At 37.4% G+C, this 19,396-nt stretch overlaps 2 protein-coding genes across 5 annotated transcripts in view; both read left to right on the top strand.

Moving 5' to 3' along the window:
• Positions 1-19,396, top strand: part of LOC117563330 (E3 ubiquitin-protein ligase TRIM9) — a 113,826-nt gene that overhangs the window by 15,460 nt on the left and 78,970 nt on the right. Inside the window, exon 2 of one of the 4 annotated variants that reach the window (XM_034241598.2) lies at positions 2,261-2,529. The exons of the other annotated variants lie outside the window; for them this stretch is intronic. Coding sequence (XP_034097489.1) covers positions 2,261-2,497 — 237 coding nt within the window. The 3' untranslated portion in view covers positions 2,498-2,529. Of the gene's footprint in view, positions 1-2,260; positions 2,530-19,396 lie in introns of those variants that run through there. 4 annotated transcript variants of the gene reach the window in all.
• On the top strand, positions 16,315-17,271 carry LOC117563331 (uncharacterized). Its single transcript, XM_034241599.2, has one exon. It carries the CDS (start codon positions 16,549-16,551, stop codon positions 17,236-17,238), a length of 690 nt encoding a protein of 229 aa, XP_034097490.1. The 5' UTR covers positions 16,315-16,548; the 3' UTR covers positions 17,239-17,271.

The following is a 19,396-nucleotide window of genomic DNA, read 5'->3' as shown; positions in this document are numbered from 1 at the left end:
ATACTAAAATATACCGAATACACATATACCTGAAATACATCTAAATGCTCCCTGCATCTGTCTCAATGCTACATACTTTTCACATTTGTGCATTTTGCAAAAGCCAAAATACTAAATTAAATATACCAAATTAATATACTAAAAATACTAAAATATACCGAATTTAGTGGAAAAACACAATAAATGCGTTAAAAAGTCTAAATAAAATATCAAATCAAATATACCAAATCAATATACTGAAAAATATTAATACTCGGTATTTGGTATATCGCTTATCGGGTAAACTGACTTCAAAATATACCAAATTAAAGTATGGTAAATTAATATATTGGAAAAATACTGAAATATATATATCGGGTAACGGGTACATATCACTTTAAAATTATTCATCAGTAAAATGCAGTTTATGGTAACTTTTAATTGTTATTCGATGGCATAATCACAATCGATTGCCTTTCGAACATTAAATATGCATTTACTGTACATAATTGGGCATGTTTTGTTTATGCATTCGCATTTGCTATCACTGGCAATTAAATATAGTATTATAGGCACTTGACAGCCAGTCTGTGATTTGAATCAGACATCAGCATTATCACTAAATAAATCAAAATGTTATTGCATGCTGAGAGCAAGCGAGCGAGCATTGAATTATTAACGTTGGGTTTCAACTGCGTGTTGAGTGGGAGCAAAGAACACATTCTGCAGCATAACCATAAGTCCAATGCAAAGCTGGTCAACCCCATGTTCATGTCCATGTCCATGGGGCATGTCCGTGGGGCAGTGTCAACAAAACGCGGACAGATGACAAGCCGCAAAAGCGACGCCAGAGGGACAACAACGAGCATGGTCAAAGCCATGGCTGAAGCTGAAGCCGAAGCTAAAGCCAAAGCACTTGAAACGCTGACCACAGCAAATGCCACGAGCAGCAGGATGAAGGACCTCCAAGCACTATAGCTTACCTGTGTGTGTGTGTATGTGGCAAGAGAGTAGAGTAGAGTGGAGACTTTGAATAGTTCATGAAGTTGTCACTTAGTTGTAGTGGCTAACAACTGCTGAGCGACAAATAACACTACAAGTTCCCATTGTTGTTGTCGTTGTTGTTTCTACTCTGGTGTCTTTAGACAGGCAATTGTGTGCTGAAAGAGGCGTGGCATGTGGCAAGTCGCTGATATGCGGTGTGTCCTATCGATTGACACTTTGATGGACAGCCATGCGAGTCGGGTTAAGGTGCCTTGCCAACGTGCCTTGAATTGATTATTAAAGAGTGAGATCTCCAGGCGAGATATGAGTTAATTTGAGCAGCGCGCGTAAAAATTCAAATTTCAGTTTTGAGCTCGTTAAAAATTTAATGGTTTCTTTTTCACTACGTGATTCCCTATCAAAACTTGACTTCTGCTTTGGCTTACACCCAGATAATTGACCAGGAAAGGGAAGAAGGGAGAGAGAAGGAGGGTTGCTCTGTCGTCACCCAACGCAACTGAACTGTAACATGTTCCCTTCGCTTTATCAATTTTTATAGTGTGATTTCTGTTGAAATGCCATAAAATGCATGTTGCTGATAAACATCTGTCATTCTGTCTGTTTGTCAGTTTGTCAGTGGCTGGCTTTGTCCGTCTGTCAATCAGTGTAACGAAACGTATTGATTGAAAGAAGAAAAATACGAGTACGAGTTGGAGTTCGAGTTGAGCTTCACTTTTTTGTTTTTATGGTCTACGTGCTGCATGTAATTGCACTTTGATATCACTGTGAATTTCAAAGCAGCTGAATGGTCTGCCATAAGAACAGGTATTGAATGCTTTTCATACATAAATGTTTCCATTTCGTGTTGCAAACGAAATTGCTTTGGCCAAAGACTGACTGAAAGAGTGAACTGCATTTCAAAAATAAAAATGTCTAAAATATGTGCACAATAATTTACTGTCATTAAAACATTCAATTCTATAAAATATGTGTTGAATATTTTATCGTCAAAAAGTATTTTTAAGCCATGAAATACATTTAATTTTCGAATTGAAAACAATTTTTCAGAGGAGCTAACAAATTTGATACCTAAGCTGAGATAATTTGTTTTTTTCTTAGGCAGCAAATATTATGCATAAAGCTTTAAAGCTTACTTAACTATTTTGTACTATATTTTTTTACAACTGCCTCTTTCTTAGCCAACATTATGCATTAAGCTGGCTTACTTAATTAATTATTTGCTTCTTAAAGCACTTTGAATCAAAACTCACCTCCTATTTTTTCTCTTTTATTTCAGGTATGGAAATCCGCAATGTCCTGTACTTCCTTTTACTTTGATTGCATAAAGCGTAAGTCCTCTTTGCCTTTGGCATTTTGCCTGTGCGTGTTTTTGTTTATGGAAATGCGAATCAAAAGCGTTGAAAAATATTATATAATCAGATTGTCAGCCACGTGTCGGTCGAGCAGTAAAAACAGCAAGTGCGCAACAACAGTGACAACAACAAAAAATGAAATAAACGAAAAAATAAATTAATTTTTATTAATTAAATTCTGGTGCAGAGGCGAAAGCAGCTTAAAATCTGATTTTCACAAAGTTTTCTGCATTTTTTATTTTGGTCCACCACAAAATGGCGACCTCTTAACTGAAATTGAAGCCCCCAGGACACGGAGGCTGTCAACAAGTGTACGTTCTCGTTGCCCTCGCTCTTTGCTCCACTCCACAGACAACGGAGACTTGTGAAATGTTTTTTAATCAATAAATGTCCACAGGGCATTGTTGATAAATATTGTGACGTGCCCTCTTCGCGCTCATTCTCGCTCTGAGATATATGAATATCTGTATCTCATTTCAGGTTTTCTTTTTTTACATTTTTTTTGGTACATGCTTGTGCACTTAATGAAGCCATTGATTTGGGTTTTGAAGCCACGGCGACACCTGTCGAAGCTGTCGAGCAACCCTCGACCGAGACCTTTTTGGCCAAGTCAAGTCAAGCAACAACAGTTTGTTGACTTTTGAGCCGCGTTTTTCGGTTCAACATTTATTTTAATTTGTTTGCTTGGCTAACGAAATAATTTAGATTAATAGGCTACCCTTTTGAGTTATGTTGACACCACCCTTCCACCTTCCCCCATTGTCAGCAAACTAATTAAGCGAGTCGAAGTTCGAGCAGTCGAGTCCTGTTCTTGGCTTGAAAAATGCTTGGCCATAAACGTTTTCCCAGCCAGAATTGATTGCCAGTCCCACATCGTGTGACATTTCCTCATTCTCTCGCTCTCTCTCTCGCTTTTTCTGCCTCACTCCTTGTTCGAAAATTGCCCAAACGTTTTAACAGTTTTTCGCAGTTTTTCACAGTTTTTATTTTGTTCTTCTTTTTTCTTTTTTTTATCACAAGCTGACCAGGCTTACAACATCGCCATTGAGTCCTGTGTCAACCCCTCGTTGGCCTCTGTTGTTCTTTTCAGTTTGTTCTTCTTCGTCCGTGTTCCCTTGTGCCTTCCTTCGTTCGTCCATTCGCTTTCATCGTTTATTTTGTGTAATGTGCTAAAATGTAGTAACATTTTTTTATTTATGCCGACCATTTTCAACAGCTACCCAACCAACACAAATTCTGCACACCAAAAAAAAAAAGGTCACTGGGTCGCTGACTTTCGGGGGACATTTTCTTTATTAAATTATTTCTGCTTTTTCTAGTATTTTTATCCATTTCTTTACTTGTCTGCTGCTGCTCTGAACTGTTTATCGGCTGGCTACTTATTGAAATAGACAAAAGTTTTGGCAAAGAGCATAGTGAATATTTGATATGAAAATAGCTTTAAATTTACTTAAAGTATATATAAGGGAAAAATATTGAGTATGGTTAAATAAAAGTTGTTTTGCTGCAAAGAAAATAAGTATAATTTTAACATTTTTTAAATTTATTGTTAAAAAAGCTTTTGACCTCAAGTATTTCTTATCTGTCCTTAAATAATGGGTGAAATTATATTTTCTCTACCTTCTTCTTTAGTGTCCGACATGAGCGCAATTTTCTTCTTAAACTTAGAGTGAATATAATCTTATTTTTTAGTGTCGTATATGTTCGTAATTTTCTTCCTATCCTTATTTTTTAGCGTCGTATATGTGCGCAATTTTGTGCTTAAACTTCTCTCATTATTTGAGAGCAGATAACAAATATTTGCGGTCAAGTTTTTTATGTTTTATTGAAGTACTTTTCATAAGTTGGCGCACAAGTTTGCTGGCACTTAAGATAGGCCAGCCAATTTCATCATATATTGTGGACGGCAGGAAGCACTTAATCCTCATGTGGAGAAGTCATCTCTCTATGAGAAGTCCGCTCGATGTTTGACTATTTCGCTGACTTGTAATTTTGCTGAGAAAAGCAAATTGCAAGTTGAACAATTGTGGCGTCAAGTTGCGAGTGAGTTAAATGCAAATGATTGTGTGGTATAGCTAACATGATCATGAGCTCAAGTTGGCTCTTAACTTGGCTAACAACATGCCACCGCGTGCCATTCAATTCAATTAAAAAGTGCTGACACCGCTGTTCGCCAAACAAAAGGATAGAAGAGAGAGTGAGAAAGTAAACTGATGCTGATGTGGCAGCTATTAGATGGTAAAGCACTTGTCTGTTTCTCTCATTGTGTGTGTGTGTGGAAAGTAAATTTCCAACTAATTACAATAAAACTAGAGAGGCGAGAGATAGATACAGAGAGAAAGAGAGAGAGAGAGAGAGACAGCGACTAAGTTTTAGCGCATAACAACAAATTACACAAATGACATGCTGATTAGGATGAGCAAATATCTTAGATGCTCTCGAGTCCTTGGCTTGATTATGCAATTTTAATTAAAGACAACAAACAAAGGAATTTCCTAGAATGAGAAAAACGTAAAAGAAAAAGCGAATGTAGGGGATAATAAAAAAGAATTGTCAACACACGCTGAGCCAAGCTTCAATGTTGATGTTTATGATGGCTAAAGATTTCCTCTCGTTGTTGTCCTTTGTGGTCCTTTGACTAGGACCGGTTTCTATCTCTGTCTCTGTTGCTTGGCCACTTTTAATTCAATTACGTTTTGTGCTATCATCAGGCAAACATGGCAAGTGGACGGCATACTTTTGTCAGGGCCAAGTAAGAAAGGACGCGCTAGAAATTAATGAGCGCTAAATTAGTGAAGATTATGCCATTAGGGGTTGATACCCCTTCTCTCTTCCTCTCTCTCTCTCTCCTCGATAGATTGCGCTGGCATTTGGCTGTCTTGTTCACATTCTTGTGCTCATCAACTCTCGACATTGTCCTGATGATTTTTATTGTTTACTTGACCTAATTTCATTTTAGTCTGCCTATTTGCCACACACAACACAATCAGACACCCCTAATGTCCTTTTCCAAGAGATTTTTCTCTGTGTGTATTTCCGGCTCGACTTCTTCTTCATGCTGTGGCACACACAAAAATGTGTGCTCATAAGTTCACATAGCATTTTGTGGCATGCTTTTGTGGCCTGCCTCTGCTTGCTGCCTCTGTAATGGCCAACAATCAAAATTGATATGACAAAATAGGCAAAAACTATGAGAATGCCATTAAAATAATGCAGGTAAAAGCCAGAGTTGCAGCAGCTGTTGCTCTCCTCTTTTGCTGCTCGAGTATTTTAATATGCATTTTTGTGCACAAGCTAAAAGCCAATTGAAATTTATGTCTCCGATGCGTTAGAGCAGCAAATTGTTTGGCTAGATGAAATTGCAGTGGCTAAGCAAAGTGGCTAAACTATGCAGTAAAAAGTTTACGATGAGAGTTAAACTTGCTGCAGAGCGGAAATCGTTCAAGAATGTTGGATTAAAAAGCTTTAAGCGGAGGCAAAAGCGGGAATATAAAATAAAATAATCAATTTTTAAAGAAATGCAAAAGAGTTCAATTATTTTTATTATTTTTCAATTTAAAGTATTTATTATTCATAGGAAATATAGGAAATCTATTAAGTAACAATTCTTGTACAGTTACACTTCAACTTTATTAAATCTTCAATTTGATTTTTGTCATATTTTATCCACATGTTAATATTTGCTATACTCCTCAGTGCTCTTAACGTGTTCAGTTGTCTCTATGCCCCAAAAGTATTTTCAGCAAATTCCCCCAGCAAAAGTTCATTGACAATGTTGGCATGTTACTCAGTACAGAGTACAGAGCTCAGTGCTTGATCTCTCGAAGGGTTTGTTGCTTTTGGTCGCACAATGACAACATTTCCTGGTTTGTTGATACACAACTCCACAACTCCCTTCGACAGCAAGAAGAGGGGAGAGGGGAAGGTAGCTTTGCCCATTGTTTTCAAAGTCACATTTAACATTTAACCTTTCATTTTCGAAACAATTGCGTCTGCTTATAAAAAATAGATGTGCGCCACATGAAAACAAACGTCAGGCAGTCATCCAGTCATTCTGCCAGTCAGTCAGTCAGTTAGTTTGTGGTCTATGGAGGCAGCAGCAGCAGCAGCTGAAGCGCTTTCAAATTAAAATGTATAAAACAGAATGAGAGCTGGCAAATGCTCGACGATGGTTAAGCTCTGGCATGCAAATGGAAACGAAATGCGAACTGTGCGATGTGCGATGGCATGCCTTCGTTTTCATACTCGTCGTGTATTCCCAAAAGCAATAACGATGACAGCCACAGCAACAACAACAACAACTCCAGACGACGACAACGACACTCTCATTCATCGTTAAGGGTTGCTTATCTCTTCAGTGTGCGTGTGTGTGTGTGTGTTGCTTGCCTAACATTTCAATGCATTTGTGCCCTTGCACACAATGTGCAAATTTGATTTCAGTTTGAATGCAAAAATATTACGCATACGTCGTATGAGCCGCAGCTGACATATTTTCACAGAGAGAGAGCTGAAGCTGAAGTGGCAGCTCTGGCTGCATTGGCATGTCTCTGTCGCTTACCTTTAAGGCAGCTTTCCTTTGCCATCCTTTTACTTGTGCCTCTGTTTGTTGTTTTCATAAAACTTTGCATACTTTATGGCGTCACACGCTCTTCTCACTCTCTCTTTCTCTCGCTCTGCCTGACAAGTGCAATAATATCATAAGCCCAGCAACAACAATGACACGTGCACAACTTGCTCTAGCAGTATGTTGTTTGTATGTTTGTTTTTTATGCTCGCTTCTTCTTCTTCGTTGCCTGCATGCCTTTAGGGCCAGAGCCAACATCCTTTGCCATGCACTCGGCACTCGGTGCTCGGCACTTGAGCGTCTGCGTTATGTGATTAAGGATTTAATATTTGCGGCCCAAAACAAAACAGGCGCTGCTTTGTTGCGGCAGAGTCATTAGGCTTGGGCAGTGCCGCATTGCACTTAAGTGCCGACAACTCTGCAGCATTGATTTAAGCTGCATCAACTTGCACTTTTTCTAGGCCGCAAAAGTAATGTGGTTACGCATACGCCCAGTACTCCAGCAGTTGTTGTCTTCCAAGCAGTGCATAGCATTTTAATTGAATTTACTAGTGTCACAGTAAATTTGAATGTCATCATCAACGGCAACGACAGCGACAGCGACAAGGACAACAACGTAGACAGTGGCTGCGAAAATGTTGCCCAGTCACCTCGACACGGCAAATTGCTTGAGGCGGTGACACGCCCACGAACAAGCACCCTGGCGCTTTTAAATTTATTTACTACGAGGGAGAAATCCAAGTGTGAGCGACAGAGAGCGAGAGAGCCACAGACGACAACATAAATTGCCGGCATACGTGTGTGATGACAAGGCGGACGAGAGGCTAGACTGCCAGACAGACAGACAGACAGAGAGACAGACAGACAGACAGACCGAGAGACAGACAACCAAGTGGCAGTAAACACAACAGCAGCAGCTACAACAACAACAAGAGAGAGAGAGACGTTGACAAATTGATTGCATTCTTTATTTCAACGTAGCCGCTGCTGCACCACATGGCGTATGCGTTATGTTTACCCCTTCAACTAGTCTCTCTCTCTCTCTCTCTCTCATTCTGTGCAGCCGCTTTTAATATTGTTAGACGCAGTTGATTGAGTTTTAAGTGTAGTTTTATGCCAATATTGTTGCTACACTTGCTTTTTTCTCCTTTTTGGTTGCTTTACATCTCCCTTTTACCATCATGTTTTCAATTAAAATTCAAAGTCACAATGTAACATAGTTTGTACTCGTACCTTTGGCAATTGCCAGATGAGTTACTGTTGCCTATGGGCACAAATTGAATTTCTATACTTCACTGAAGCTAACAGCAATAATTGACTTAGAACACTTGGGAGTTTCTTTTTGCCAAACGAGTCGAAAATGATATTAAAATTTGTTGAGAATGAAATATTGTAGGTATTATAAATGTTTACAATAAAATTCCGCAATCAATTTAAGTACATAGAGTGTTTTTTGTATAAAAATTTGTAAATATTCAAAATTTTTCTTATAATATTTTAAAAGAATCTTTTAGAGCTTAAACGTACAAATTTATTGAACACTTAATAAGAAATAGTTTGCAAGCTGCTCAACAAAATAATTTTAAAACAACTAAGAACGCTAAAGTGGAGTGTGCTCGATTGTCAGATACACATTACTGATTTTAAATAAAATCAAATCAGTGCTGTATTATTTGTATAGTATACCAAATAATATAGAGCAAAAATACGTAAATATACCGAAGACCACATTTGGTATATCGTTTAAGTACTACAATCGAAATATACCATATGGAACAAAATAAAGCAGCATAAAAAAAAGGAATAAATTCAGCTGAAAGTCTTGTGTGAATTTCGCCATGAATTTAATTGCAAGCTTCACCCCAAAAGCAACTTCTAAGCATGTTTTTCTACACTCAAAAAACCTCATGACCTTAGCTTAAATGTCAAGTGCTGTTTTTTCTACCTTTTTGAGCTGTTCAAGAGAAAACACCTACATCTAATTGGAGAGACGTCAAATCGTTTTTAACTGTTACTGACAACCCATCGGCTGAAAAAGAAATTCATTTGAAAATAATATATTATATGACAAGAAAAAAACGAAGCGCGCTTTTAATATATCATTAATAATTTATGAGTGAATGAATTTTGTAGATTTTTCTTCTAGTGGGCAAAACGAAAATGATGAAAATATGGCAAGCATTTTTCAGTTGAATGCACAATTGAAAATCTCTTGTTGAAGAGAAAACCTCTTCAAAAAATAATGCGTAGCTAAACTGATGATTAATTCATTATTTATTTATGACAAAAGCAGATGGCAAAAGCAGTAGCGCAAAAAAAAATATAAAACCAAAAAAAAAAATAATAAGAAAATGAGTTTCCAATCTGCAGTGAATTCTGTGTGTGTATGTGTGTCCGCCACGCCCACACAGCACGCCCCCCGCCAGAGCAGAGAACGTGGGCAAAACGCAAAAGTTGCGTGAAAAATGTGAATATAAATGTTGTTTTTGTTGGTGCTTGTGGCCTCGGCCTTGTACGCATCATCTGTCAGAGTGTTGGCATGTTGCAGCACAGGCTTCGCCTCTCCTTCCTCCTCCCTCTGTTTCCCCACCCAATATATATGTTAATATTATGCAAGCAACAAACGCCCCAAAGCCACCCACAATTTGGTGCTGCTTCTCCCCCTATAAATATGCATAGGAAATGCCTAAAAGTTAATTACCGTCAACGTTCTGAGTGGCAGGCGCCTAGAGAGAGAGAGAGAGCGAGAAAAGTGTGAGTGAGAGGCAGAATGGGAGGTGTGTGTGTGTGTTGTATGTGTGTGTGTGGGCGTGTTGACGGGGCGTTAGGATTTTAATTTATGGCAGACAAACTTTCGCCTTGACCAAAGCAAATAATACGTAGAGCAAAAAAGACGCCACACTTTAGCTGCCATCTCCCTTCCTCTTTCTATTTCTCTATGTGTGTGTCTACTGGTAATTTAATATTCATGACCATGTTAAAATCAATGCGAGATAGACTCTAAAAGGCGGCAGTTAACGCTACTGTTTTCTCTCGCCTTCTCTTCTCTCTCTGTTCGCCGAAAGCAATCTAATTAGCAATATTTTATATTAACGACCAAGTGCTAATTTTTAATTGAAATTCTATGCTCTGTGTTAGCTTGAGAGGGGTGACAACATCTCTACTCACACAGACTGAGACCAACCTCATATCGTGCATAAATCTCAGACACTCCCAACCCTTTTTTCTGGTCGCACAAGAAGTCTGCCAATAATTACCCACATCAAATTCATGATGTGCGCCTTTAAAACATTTTGAATTTTCATTAAACGACTTTGGCTGCGGGCCACTTCAGAGCAAAACATTAACATTCTCTTTAAAGAGAGTAGAGTGTTTTTTCGGAATCCTGTTAAAATGTTTAAAATGAAACAATTAAGAATGTAACTATCGAGTGTGCTCGATTATGAGATACTCGCTACACATTATGAATAAAGTCAAAACAATGCGGTATAATTTTTAAAATATGGCAAATTAATATACCCAAAAATACTACAAATATACCAAATGATGTACTCGGTATATTGATATAACCAGATTATCAGTCGAAGCAGCGTAGTGGGTATAAAAATAATTTGAACTGTTTTTTTTGTATCTTATATCTTAGCTGAGATAAATTATAAAATAAGTTAATGGGAAGTGCATATTTTATGCATAATAAAATACCAATCACACTCTATCCTTTTAAAAGAAGTCAGCGCTTATAATATTATGAATAAATTAATACGAAATTGAATAATAATTTAAAATTTTTGCTTTTCATAATGTCCACTCTTAAAGCGAATTTTTGTTGTAGTTGAATATTTGACAAAGCTTTTAAATTGCATTACAACATTTTTTTAAACAACTTTCTTAAGGCAACTTAAATAATTTGCTCAATATTCAACGACTTTGAAATAAGAAAATTTATTTTATTAAATTTGCTATAAATTCTTTATATTAATTTGTTTTGCAAACTCTTGCTTAGTTATCTTTAGCTTGCTCCCCTTCTAATAACTCCTGCTTTTGCCTGCTATTTATTTAAACAAGCTTTATAAACACATATTCACTCACACCCTTACACACACACTCACACACACTTCAGGGCACACTTATTATGCCATTTGACATTTGCATTTCAAATGATTGTGCTGTTGACTTTAATTAGCTGAGATTTCTGCACTCTTTGTTTTTTTTTTTTTTGCATATACATTTATGTATAATTTGTGCTGCTAATAGAGACTGCTTCAAAGGCTCAACTGAACTTTGACACTGTCCCCTGGCAGCTCTCCCTCTCCCTCACTCCTCAACACTTTTTGTAATTTGCCAAAGACTAAGCCATGGTATTTACCTAGTATTTGCATAGTTGCCCGCAAAGAGCAAGCAAGCTTTTATTCTCTCTCTGACTTTTGGCGCAACTATCAGAAAAAAAAGAGAAGAGAAGTTCAAAAGCATAGAAGGGAAAATTAAATGGAAAATGGAAAATTTTCACTAGCCTTTCGCTCTATCATTACACCGAGCGACAACCACAACGAATCGATTTCCTGCAGTGGCGTAACTAGAAGTTGGAGGCAACAGAAGGAGGGGAGGGTGAAGGCTATATGCTGGTGGCTCATACAGGTGGAAAATGCGCAAAAATTCATTGTGCAGAAAAAGTTTTGTTTGGGGGGCGCAAAAAGGGAAAAGGCGAAAAAGACGAACGAACGTACGAACGAGTAACGAGAAAAACTTCACCTGCCGCCGGCTGTTGCTTTTTGCTGTTGCTTACAACCGACACAAGGTGTATTGGAGGCGGGTTGTGAGCCAGGTGGAGGGGGGCGTGTCAGGCGAAAAGTGTATTAAAATGTAAGGAAATGTTTGTGCTCTCTGCTTCGGCTGCGCTACAGCTACAGCTGTGCTCAGCTGCTTGGAAACAAGGCAGCGAGCAAGAACAACAACCGCAACATAAAGAGACAGACATTTTTATGAGGAGTAGGCGCACAACCACACACACATTTCCCCCTCTCCCCCTTTTTCCCCCAGTCAAATTGCAGCCCTTCTTTTCTCTCTTGTCAAAATAAACAGCCTGTGGCATGCCTCGTCTCTTTACTTTCTTGTTGTTTTATTTGCTCAAAAATGTTCAACAAAATTAAGCATAAAATATTAAAAACTTTAGCAAAAAAGAAGAAGAGAACTGTAAATGTAAACGTATAGTCGACTTTAAGGCGCATTTTTCGTTCACCATTTTGATCATTTAAATTTGCATTTTATTGCAATTTGTTTGATATTCGTCGTTTCTTCTCTGGCTCTGCACATAAATTCTTGTTTTATGTTATTTTATGCATTTGGCTTTTATTACCAATTTGCCTTTAGACAGCAAACAGCAGACAACAGACAGCATCTCTCTACTAGCCTGGGACAGAGCGCTGATTCCATTTACATTACCATTTCAAGGTATCTCAATGCGGTTCGCTTTGCTTCAGTTCGGTTTTCTTTTTTGTTGGGCTTGTTAAACAAATGATAATTTATGCAAATGTCTCTAGTAGGAGCAACGCTAAGAAAGGCACCCCAAGCTAAATAAAAAAAAAAAAAAAAAAAAAAACTGCTGAGGGTTGCACAGCTGCCGCAGAGGGAGCGAAGAGCGGGGGGAAACCCAAAAAAATTGTCTTTTAGTTTTTTGGTTGTCGTCGTCGTCGATGTTGTTTCTGCAGTCGCAATTGCCGACTCCTTTTTCGGCTTTTGTGCTGACATGCTTTTGTCATTTATTTTGTTTATCTCTTTGTGTGCTGGCTGCTTTTGCTTTTGCTTTTTATAACAAATTATTATTATGTTTTATTTGTAAGACGGACATTCGCTGAGCCCAGCAATTTCTTTCTACGCATTTACTCCAATCGCCCCAAGGGCTGTAAATCACAGACACTGTTCCATTCCCCTCTCCCTATACGAAAGGACCCTCAAAAGAGGCTCTCTGATGGTTTTCCCTTTTTGCTTGTGTATGAGAAAAACCTTTATTTTTCCGTTGGCCTGCTTTTGAGTAATGAGCTGCTTATCCGGCAAAAGGTATTTCTGCTTTATGCTTGGTCTTCACTCAGCAGAGTTAATGATACGAATTTGACTTTCTTACCAGTTTGACTGTTATCATTAACGAGCAGTCAGGTCAGCTTCTAGATCCTTTCGAAGGTGTTGAAAGGTGTATCAAAAAAAAGGTGCAAAAAGCTGGGATAAGCATAAATTTGACGGTATTCCAAATAATGAACCAACTGTGGCTTTGAATGGGTTTTTCCTAATGAAAAGTTCTACATAAATTGCAACAAATGGAGTACGCAAATAAAGTAGATCTCAGTTGATTATTTTCGTGGAATAAATGATATAAATTTGATACTAATTTTAGATAACAAGTACTTATTATTTGCGTGGAATAAATGACATTCTTGGCGAAATCTATTTGCCATCTTTAGTTGAAAATTTTGCAATTAATTTTCTTACAAGAATTTCAACTCACTTTTGCCTTTGATTCTCCACAACTTCTTAAACTCTTGCGTTTCATTAGCGTTGCTCACTTCACATTTTGTGGGGGCGGCCATTATTAGAAATTTTTGCCACAACTATTTATATGCCTTTTGGGTCAGCTTTTGAATTCGAGTTGCCTTTGTAGTCGTGCTCTAAACTTTTTTCATTAAATTTGCGACTTTAAGGACATGCCAAGGATCTAACCGAAAAAGCAAAAGCGCTACAAAGTCATTACAAACAGCTTAAGTTTATGTTAAACACGCCTACATTACCAGATTTTGCATTTCTACAAAAGCAAAACGCAAAAAGCGAAAACCAAAAAACTCTGCAACTTCTTTCCTCCCCCCCACTGAAGAAGTTTGAGTCGAGAGTGAGGAAAAGAGAGTAAAGTTTCTTTTCTGGGTTGAAAGCTGGCGAGGCAGAAGTAAACTGCAAAAAGTGGCTCGAGGAGGGGGGGAGGGGGCAACTCTGAGGCAGTGGCATGTAATAATTGTAATTTGGATGTGGCAACATTGAGAATATGCCAAGAGTGCTGCGAGAGAAACACGAAAAATAACAATCAGAAAGCATTTAGCAGGCAACTTTTGCCTTGTTCGACAACATTCAACGCGGGGGGTCAAAGTGCTAGTGTGTATATGTGTATGTGTGTGTGTGTGTGGAGACGTAAAGCATACTAGCAGGTGGCGCCCTCTGTTGTTATGACTTCACATGTAGCATAGGGACATGTGTGTATGTGTGTGTGTCCCTGCTGCGTTTACTCAACCCTCTTCGATTGTAATGTCAACGCACGACTCAAACTTTAACTAAGTAAAGGCAAAGGCAACGACAACAGAAGAAGTCGATTGCAATCCCTTTAACGATTAAACAACGACAGCACAATTACACTCAACAAAAATTGTATGCAGTTGAGAAAGTTTTGCTTAAGAAAATTATTACAAATGTCGAAAAAAAGAAAAAATAATACACATTAAAACGATTTTAAATGAACGAAATTAAAATTTTAAGAAATGTAAATTTTATTAAAAAATAGAACCAATATTTAAAACAAAGTGTTTTTCAATAAAGAGATAAATTACAATAAGGAACAATAAGGAACCAGTAACAATAGTTAATAAAATTATATCAGTATAGTACAATAATAAATATTTTATTGAATTTTGAAAAATGTGAAAATGGTTTAAATTAAAAAAAGTTGTTTGGTTGCATATAGTGTTGATATATAAAAATATATGCAAATAATTAAATAAAGTAAATTACATAATATGATAAAGTAAAATTGATCCTATGAAAAAATGATTATTGTATTATTTATAAAATAAATAATTTAGAAGATTAGTATTTCATTGAAATTAACGTTTACTGAATTTATATTTTTTCAGTAGTTCACTAAGGGAAATTGTTGGGCATTATTGAATTTTTTTTTAATTTAAATGTTTTATATAAATAATCCAAAGTTTTTCGTCTTTCGATTAAATTTCTGCTGCAGATTGGCTTCAATTTTTACAGTGCACCAACGACAAACAGCCAGCACATAAATCTAGAGTGTGTTTGGCCATTTGTATGTGAGTTGTTGAGGAGTGAGGTGGGAGTGTGTGTTGGTGGCAATTTTAATGGCTTGACCTACTTCCAGGCAATTCCTGTTGGTTTTTATTGAACACTTTGGGAGAACATACACAAGTTACTTTTATGATGCTTCGACTGGCGTTTAATTGCTTAAAGACACAAAAACCAAATAGAAACATAAACCCAAAACCGAAACTCTTCACAGTTGTGTTTCGTCGTTAGTTTGTGTGTGTTTTGGCCCCAAAAATATGTTTAATAAACTAAACGCATTACCAACAAAAACATCAGCAGCAGAAGCAGCAGCCACTGTGCATACACAAAGGATAACAAACTAGAAGAGTGCGAGAGAGAGAGAGAGAGAGAGTGTGTTCTTCTGGGGGAGGCCTTTGGCTTTGAGTCATCGCAGACAAGGACCAAACAAAGGATGTGGGCAGAGGAAGAGCAAAGTGAGGACTTGAGGAGCAAACATTTGCCAGCCAGCCAGCCATTTTGAGAACGTCGTCGTCGCAAGTCACAAAAGCCTATTAAATAACATGGCCTTACACATGAGGCAGCCAAAAGTTTTCTATCGCACAATTGGCAGGATAAAGAGAGAGAGAGAGCAGTCAGTAGCATGCAGGCAGATGGAAATATGAAAATATTCATGACAAGAAAAAAAGAAGTCGAAAAAAAACGAAATGAAAGGAATGGAAAAAAGTAAAAGGAAAACAGGACAAACATTCTCTCGTGCTCGCACTTGTGTAAGAAAGCTGGAAGGAAACTTGCGCACAGCCAAATGGCAAAAAGTAAACAAATAAACAACAGACAACTGTAAGTGTGTGAGTGTGTGAGATCTGCCAACATATCCTTGACTCTGTGTGTCTGTCTGTCTGCTTGTTAGCTGAGTACAAGGCAACTAATGCCTTCTAGAGAGACAGACAGACAAGACAAGACAAGACACACTTCAACTTGGGGCTCGCTTTAACTAACAAACAACAGGGGGATGTCAAAGAGGACCAAGGACCAAGGACCATGATGATGGTCATGCGTTCATGTGCAGGACATTTACATTTGTCCATAGTAGAGGGAAGACACAGCAGAGTCGAGTCCTGCAGCATCTGCGACTAAATTTAGAGGAAAATTGTATTATTTTAGAGACTTGCTCGAGAATAAACTGCTCAATGCTTATGTTAGTTGTTGTTATTGTTATTCTTGTTGTTTATCGTTCACTGCTGTTCACTGGAGACCTTTCCAAAAGCACTTTATGTAAAACATTTTGTCGGACGAGCTAAACGCTGAACTATTTGAAAGATACAAATGTTCAATTTGTTACTTGAATTTTAGGGTAAGAGGCAAAAACTTAGAACTAATGCGAACATCGTTCGATCAACAAAAAGAGCTTCTAGAGTTAATTCTAAAATTGTTTCGATTTGAAATTTATTTGTATACATTTCTTCAAAATTGAGACTTATTTATATCACATTATTGTTTCGATTCTGTGCGATGTCTGTCAATAGATAAGAGTTAAGAAATTTCTTTTCTGCTGCACACCAAATTTGTAATCTTTTGTTCCCGGCACTACGAATATATCCAAATTTGAATATGGATCAGGATCTAGACTTTATGATCAACGCTTTATCGCGTTCCAGCTCACCATTGTGCAACGTTTTTGGTCGTGAACAGTTGATGGAGATGCGCCACAGTTTTATCATGTTGCAACGTCTGCTGCGTTCGCATCCCATGGACATTGGCCAGGACATGGATACGAACATTAATCACACATGTTATCCGGTGCGTGTAAAAGCCGGTGGCAACACCGATTGGAATGTGCCACGTGCCACGGCCACCGAGTTACCCACCATGGTGAGAACATTCCAATTTCCTCCTCGAAAAATGAACAAGGCAACGCAGAATTCGAAGAGTTCGGTGCTGAGCAGCAGTGACCGACAATTGAATCTCAAGACAAGTGCTTCGAATGTGGCAAGTGAGAGTAGCGATCGGCCGGCAAGCTGCAGTGAGAATGCTCAGGCTCTGGTGCCTTATCAGCAAAGTCAGGAGCTAGTGCGCTATACGCCACCAAGCGATAATGAAGATGACGACGAAGATGAAGATGAAGATGTTACTGCAGGGGAATCCGAAACTCTGTGTCCCAATGATACTTTGTCGATTCTCTCTCTTCGCATACCCATGGAAATGGAATACGTGTGGTACAATGGCGACTTTGGGGCCGAGAGTACGGACAGCGAGATGACCATCATTGCCGATGGCTGCAATTTCATTTTAAGCAACTAACACATAGATCATGGGATTATCATTAAAATTAAATCGCATCGCTTGAAAGTACGAGTGTTGTGTGTTATTCAACAGTTCTTCACTTCCTTCCAGTCAGCTAGATTTTCATTAAAATGCGAGCAGTTAGGCAGACGACCTGTAAAGGTGATTAAAACAGCAAAATTTTAATTGAAATGTGCACACATTTGTGTAGGCATTTTAAGCATTTGAGCATTTGGCTCTGCTGAGCATAAGCACTCACAAACACTCACCCAGACACTCATTCACACACACATACGCACTCAGTGAGCACAGAGCGCATTTTGCCTGCGGTCATTTATTCATTCCTTTCGGCCTGTCTGCATCATACAGACACACTCCCAAAAGTTCATCATCCTCTCCCTGTGAAAGTTCACTGCAAAAAAGGATTGCGCACTTTTTTCAGTTTCATATATACTATAATTTCCATATAGTAAAATTACAACTTTAATGTGCTCTAAAGTGTTTAAGGATAGTCGCGAATGTATTAAAGAGAAATTGTCATTTTTTTGTTTAAATATTATTTAGCAAATATTATAACATATTATTATCATTGCAAAATTACTTTGGTTATTATTAAATATTTGCATTCAAACAATTTGAGATGAGTTTGAATTTATGTCAGAAACAGTGTCATTTCAATTTCAAATAATATTCAATAATTGGTGAGCTATTATTGTTATTGAGATTTGATTTAAATTTGAAATGATTTTCTGATTTAATCGGTCCTAATTATTTTGACAATATTAAAATTAATTGATAATTTAGTTCAAGCTTTTATTTCATAGCTCAAACAATTTTCCTTTTATAGGCATTAATTTATTAATTTATTATTGAAATATTCAGACGAATTTGAAATGCTTATTATATGAGTTATTATAAAATTCTAGAAATTAAGTATTGAATATATTTTTAATAGTCACTGCTTACGCATTTGTTCATTAGTCAGCATATTACAGCGTGATTAGATAAAGTTTACTAAAGTCAAATAATCAATACAGTCAAAAATAAACATATCATCTAGATTACTAGCGAATTTCAGCGCAGTTTGATATTATTTTTAGAACTTATTTGACTATCACCAAACATTTTTTGTAAGCTACATATTTAGTAACTTAAATCAATTCATATATGCAGATAATCATCAGAAATTGTTTTTGCTTATCTACAAAATATTTTGGGACAAAAAGCCTATTTTTACAGGGTATCTTTATCTCTATTAAACCGTTGAAGGTTGTTTATTGTTGGGGGCACTTTCAGTGCGTGCGTGCTGCAATTTCCTTTGGCCATTCATTCAAATGCGAACAGACAGAGAGACAGACAGTTGTAGAGGACAGAACAGACAGAACAAGAGACACACACACAAACAACTACCGAAAATTCTAATTTAATTTCGTATGAAATTTGCTTAGGATAGGCAGAGGAGTAGGAAGAGGAGTTTGATTGCTCTTTGTATAGCACAACCCATTCACAAAATTGTGAGTGGAATGGCTGTGGGTGGGTGGTTGGGTGGTACACAGGTGGTTTGACAGCGGCAGCGACGACCCTTCGAGCAATTTGCTTTCGCTTTTAGCCGCTTTTGATTTTCCATATGTTGTTGGTTCAGGTTAAATGCCAATCGATGTGTGCTGTGCATGACTTCTGCTCTTTTAGAAGCAGCTACGCGAAAAGAGAAGAAGGAGAAACATTTATTTCTCTGCATATTAAACATTTGGCATTTTGGGAATGTCCGCAATAAAATGTGAAATGTATGCAATTAGTTTAATGGCCGCTTTGCGTCCTCTACAATTACTTCTGACATCGATTTGATATTTACTTTATGATACATGCACAAAAATGTGTTTTCCATTTCAAGCATAATTATTTACACATATCAATTTGTTGCGAACAACATCTACAGGCTTGTCAACAATTATTGATATTTCATTTGCACAGGCCAAAAATTATTTATTTAATTGCTTTGGCGCTCAAGTTGCCAGATTTTCTTGCTTCATTTGATTGCTTTTAAGTGGGATTTAGTTTGCATTCGATTGAGGTAAAATCACTTGTAATGAGTTGACTTTTGATTGGGGTTTTAAATTAAGTTGACAAGTATTAGGCACAATTAAAATGGATTATATACTTATGAAATATTTACAAT

The sequence above is a fragment of the Drosophila albomicans genome, chromosome 2L (genome assembly GCF_009650485.2).
Source record: "Drosophila albomicans strain 15112-1751.03 chromosome 2L, ASM965048v2, whole genome shotgun sequence".
Classification (NCBI taxonomy): domain Eukaryota; kingdom Metazoa; phylum Arthropoda; class Insecta; order Diptera; family Drosophilidae; genus Drosophila; species Drosophila albomicans.
Note: the sequence above shows the minus strand (reverse complement) of the source record. Positions and strands in the feature narration are given on the sequence as shown.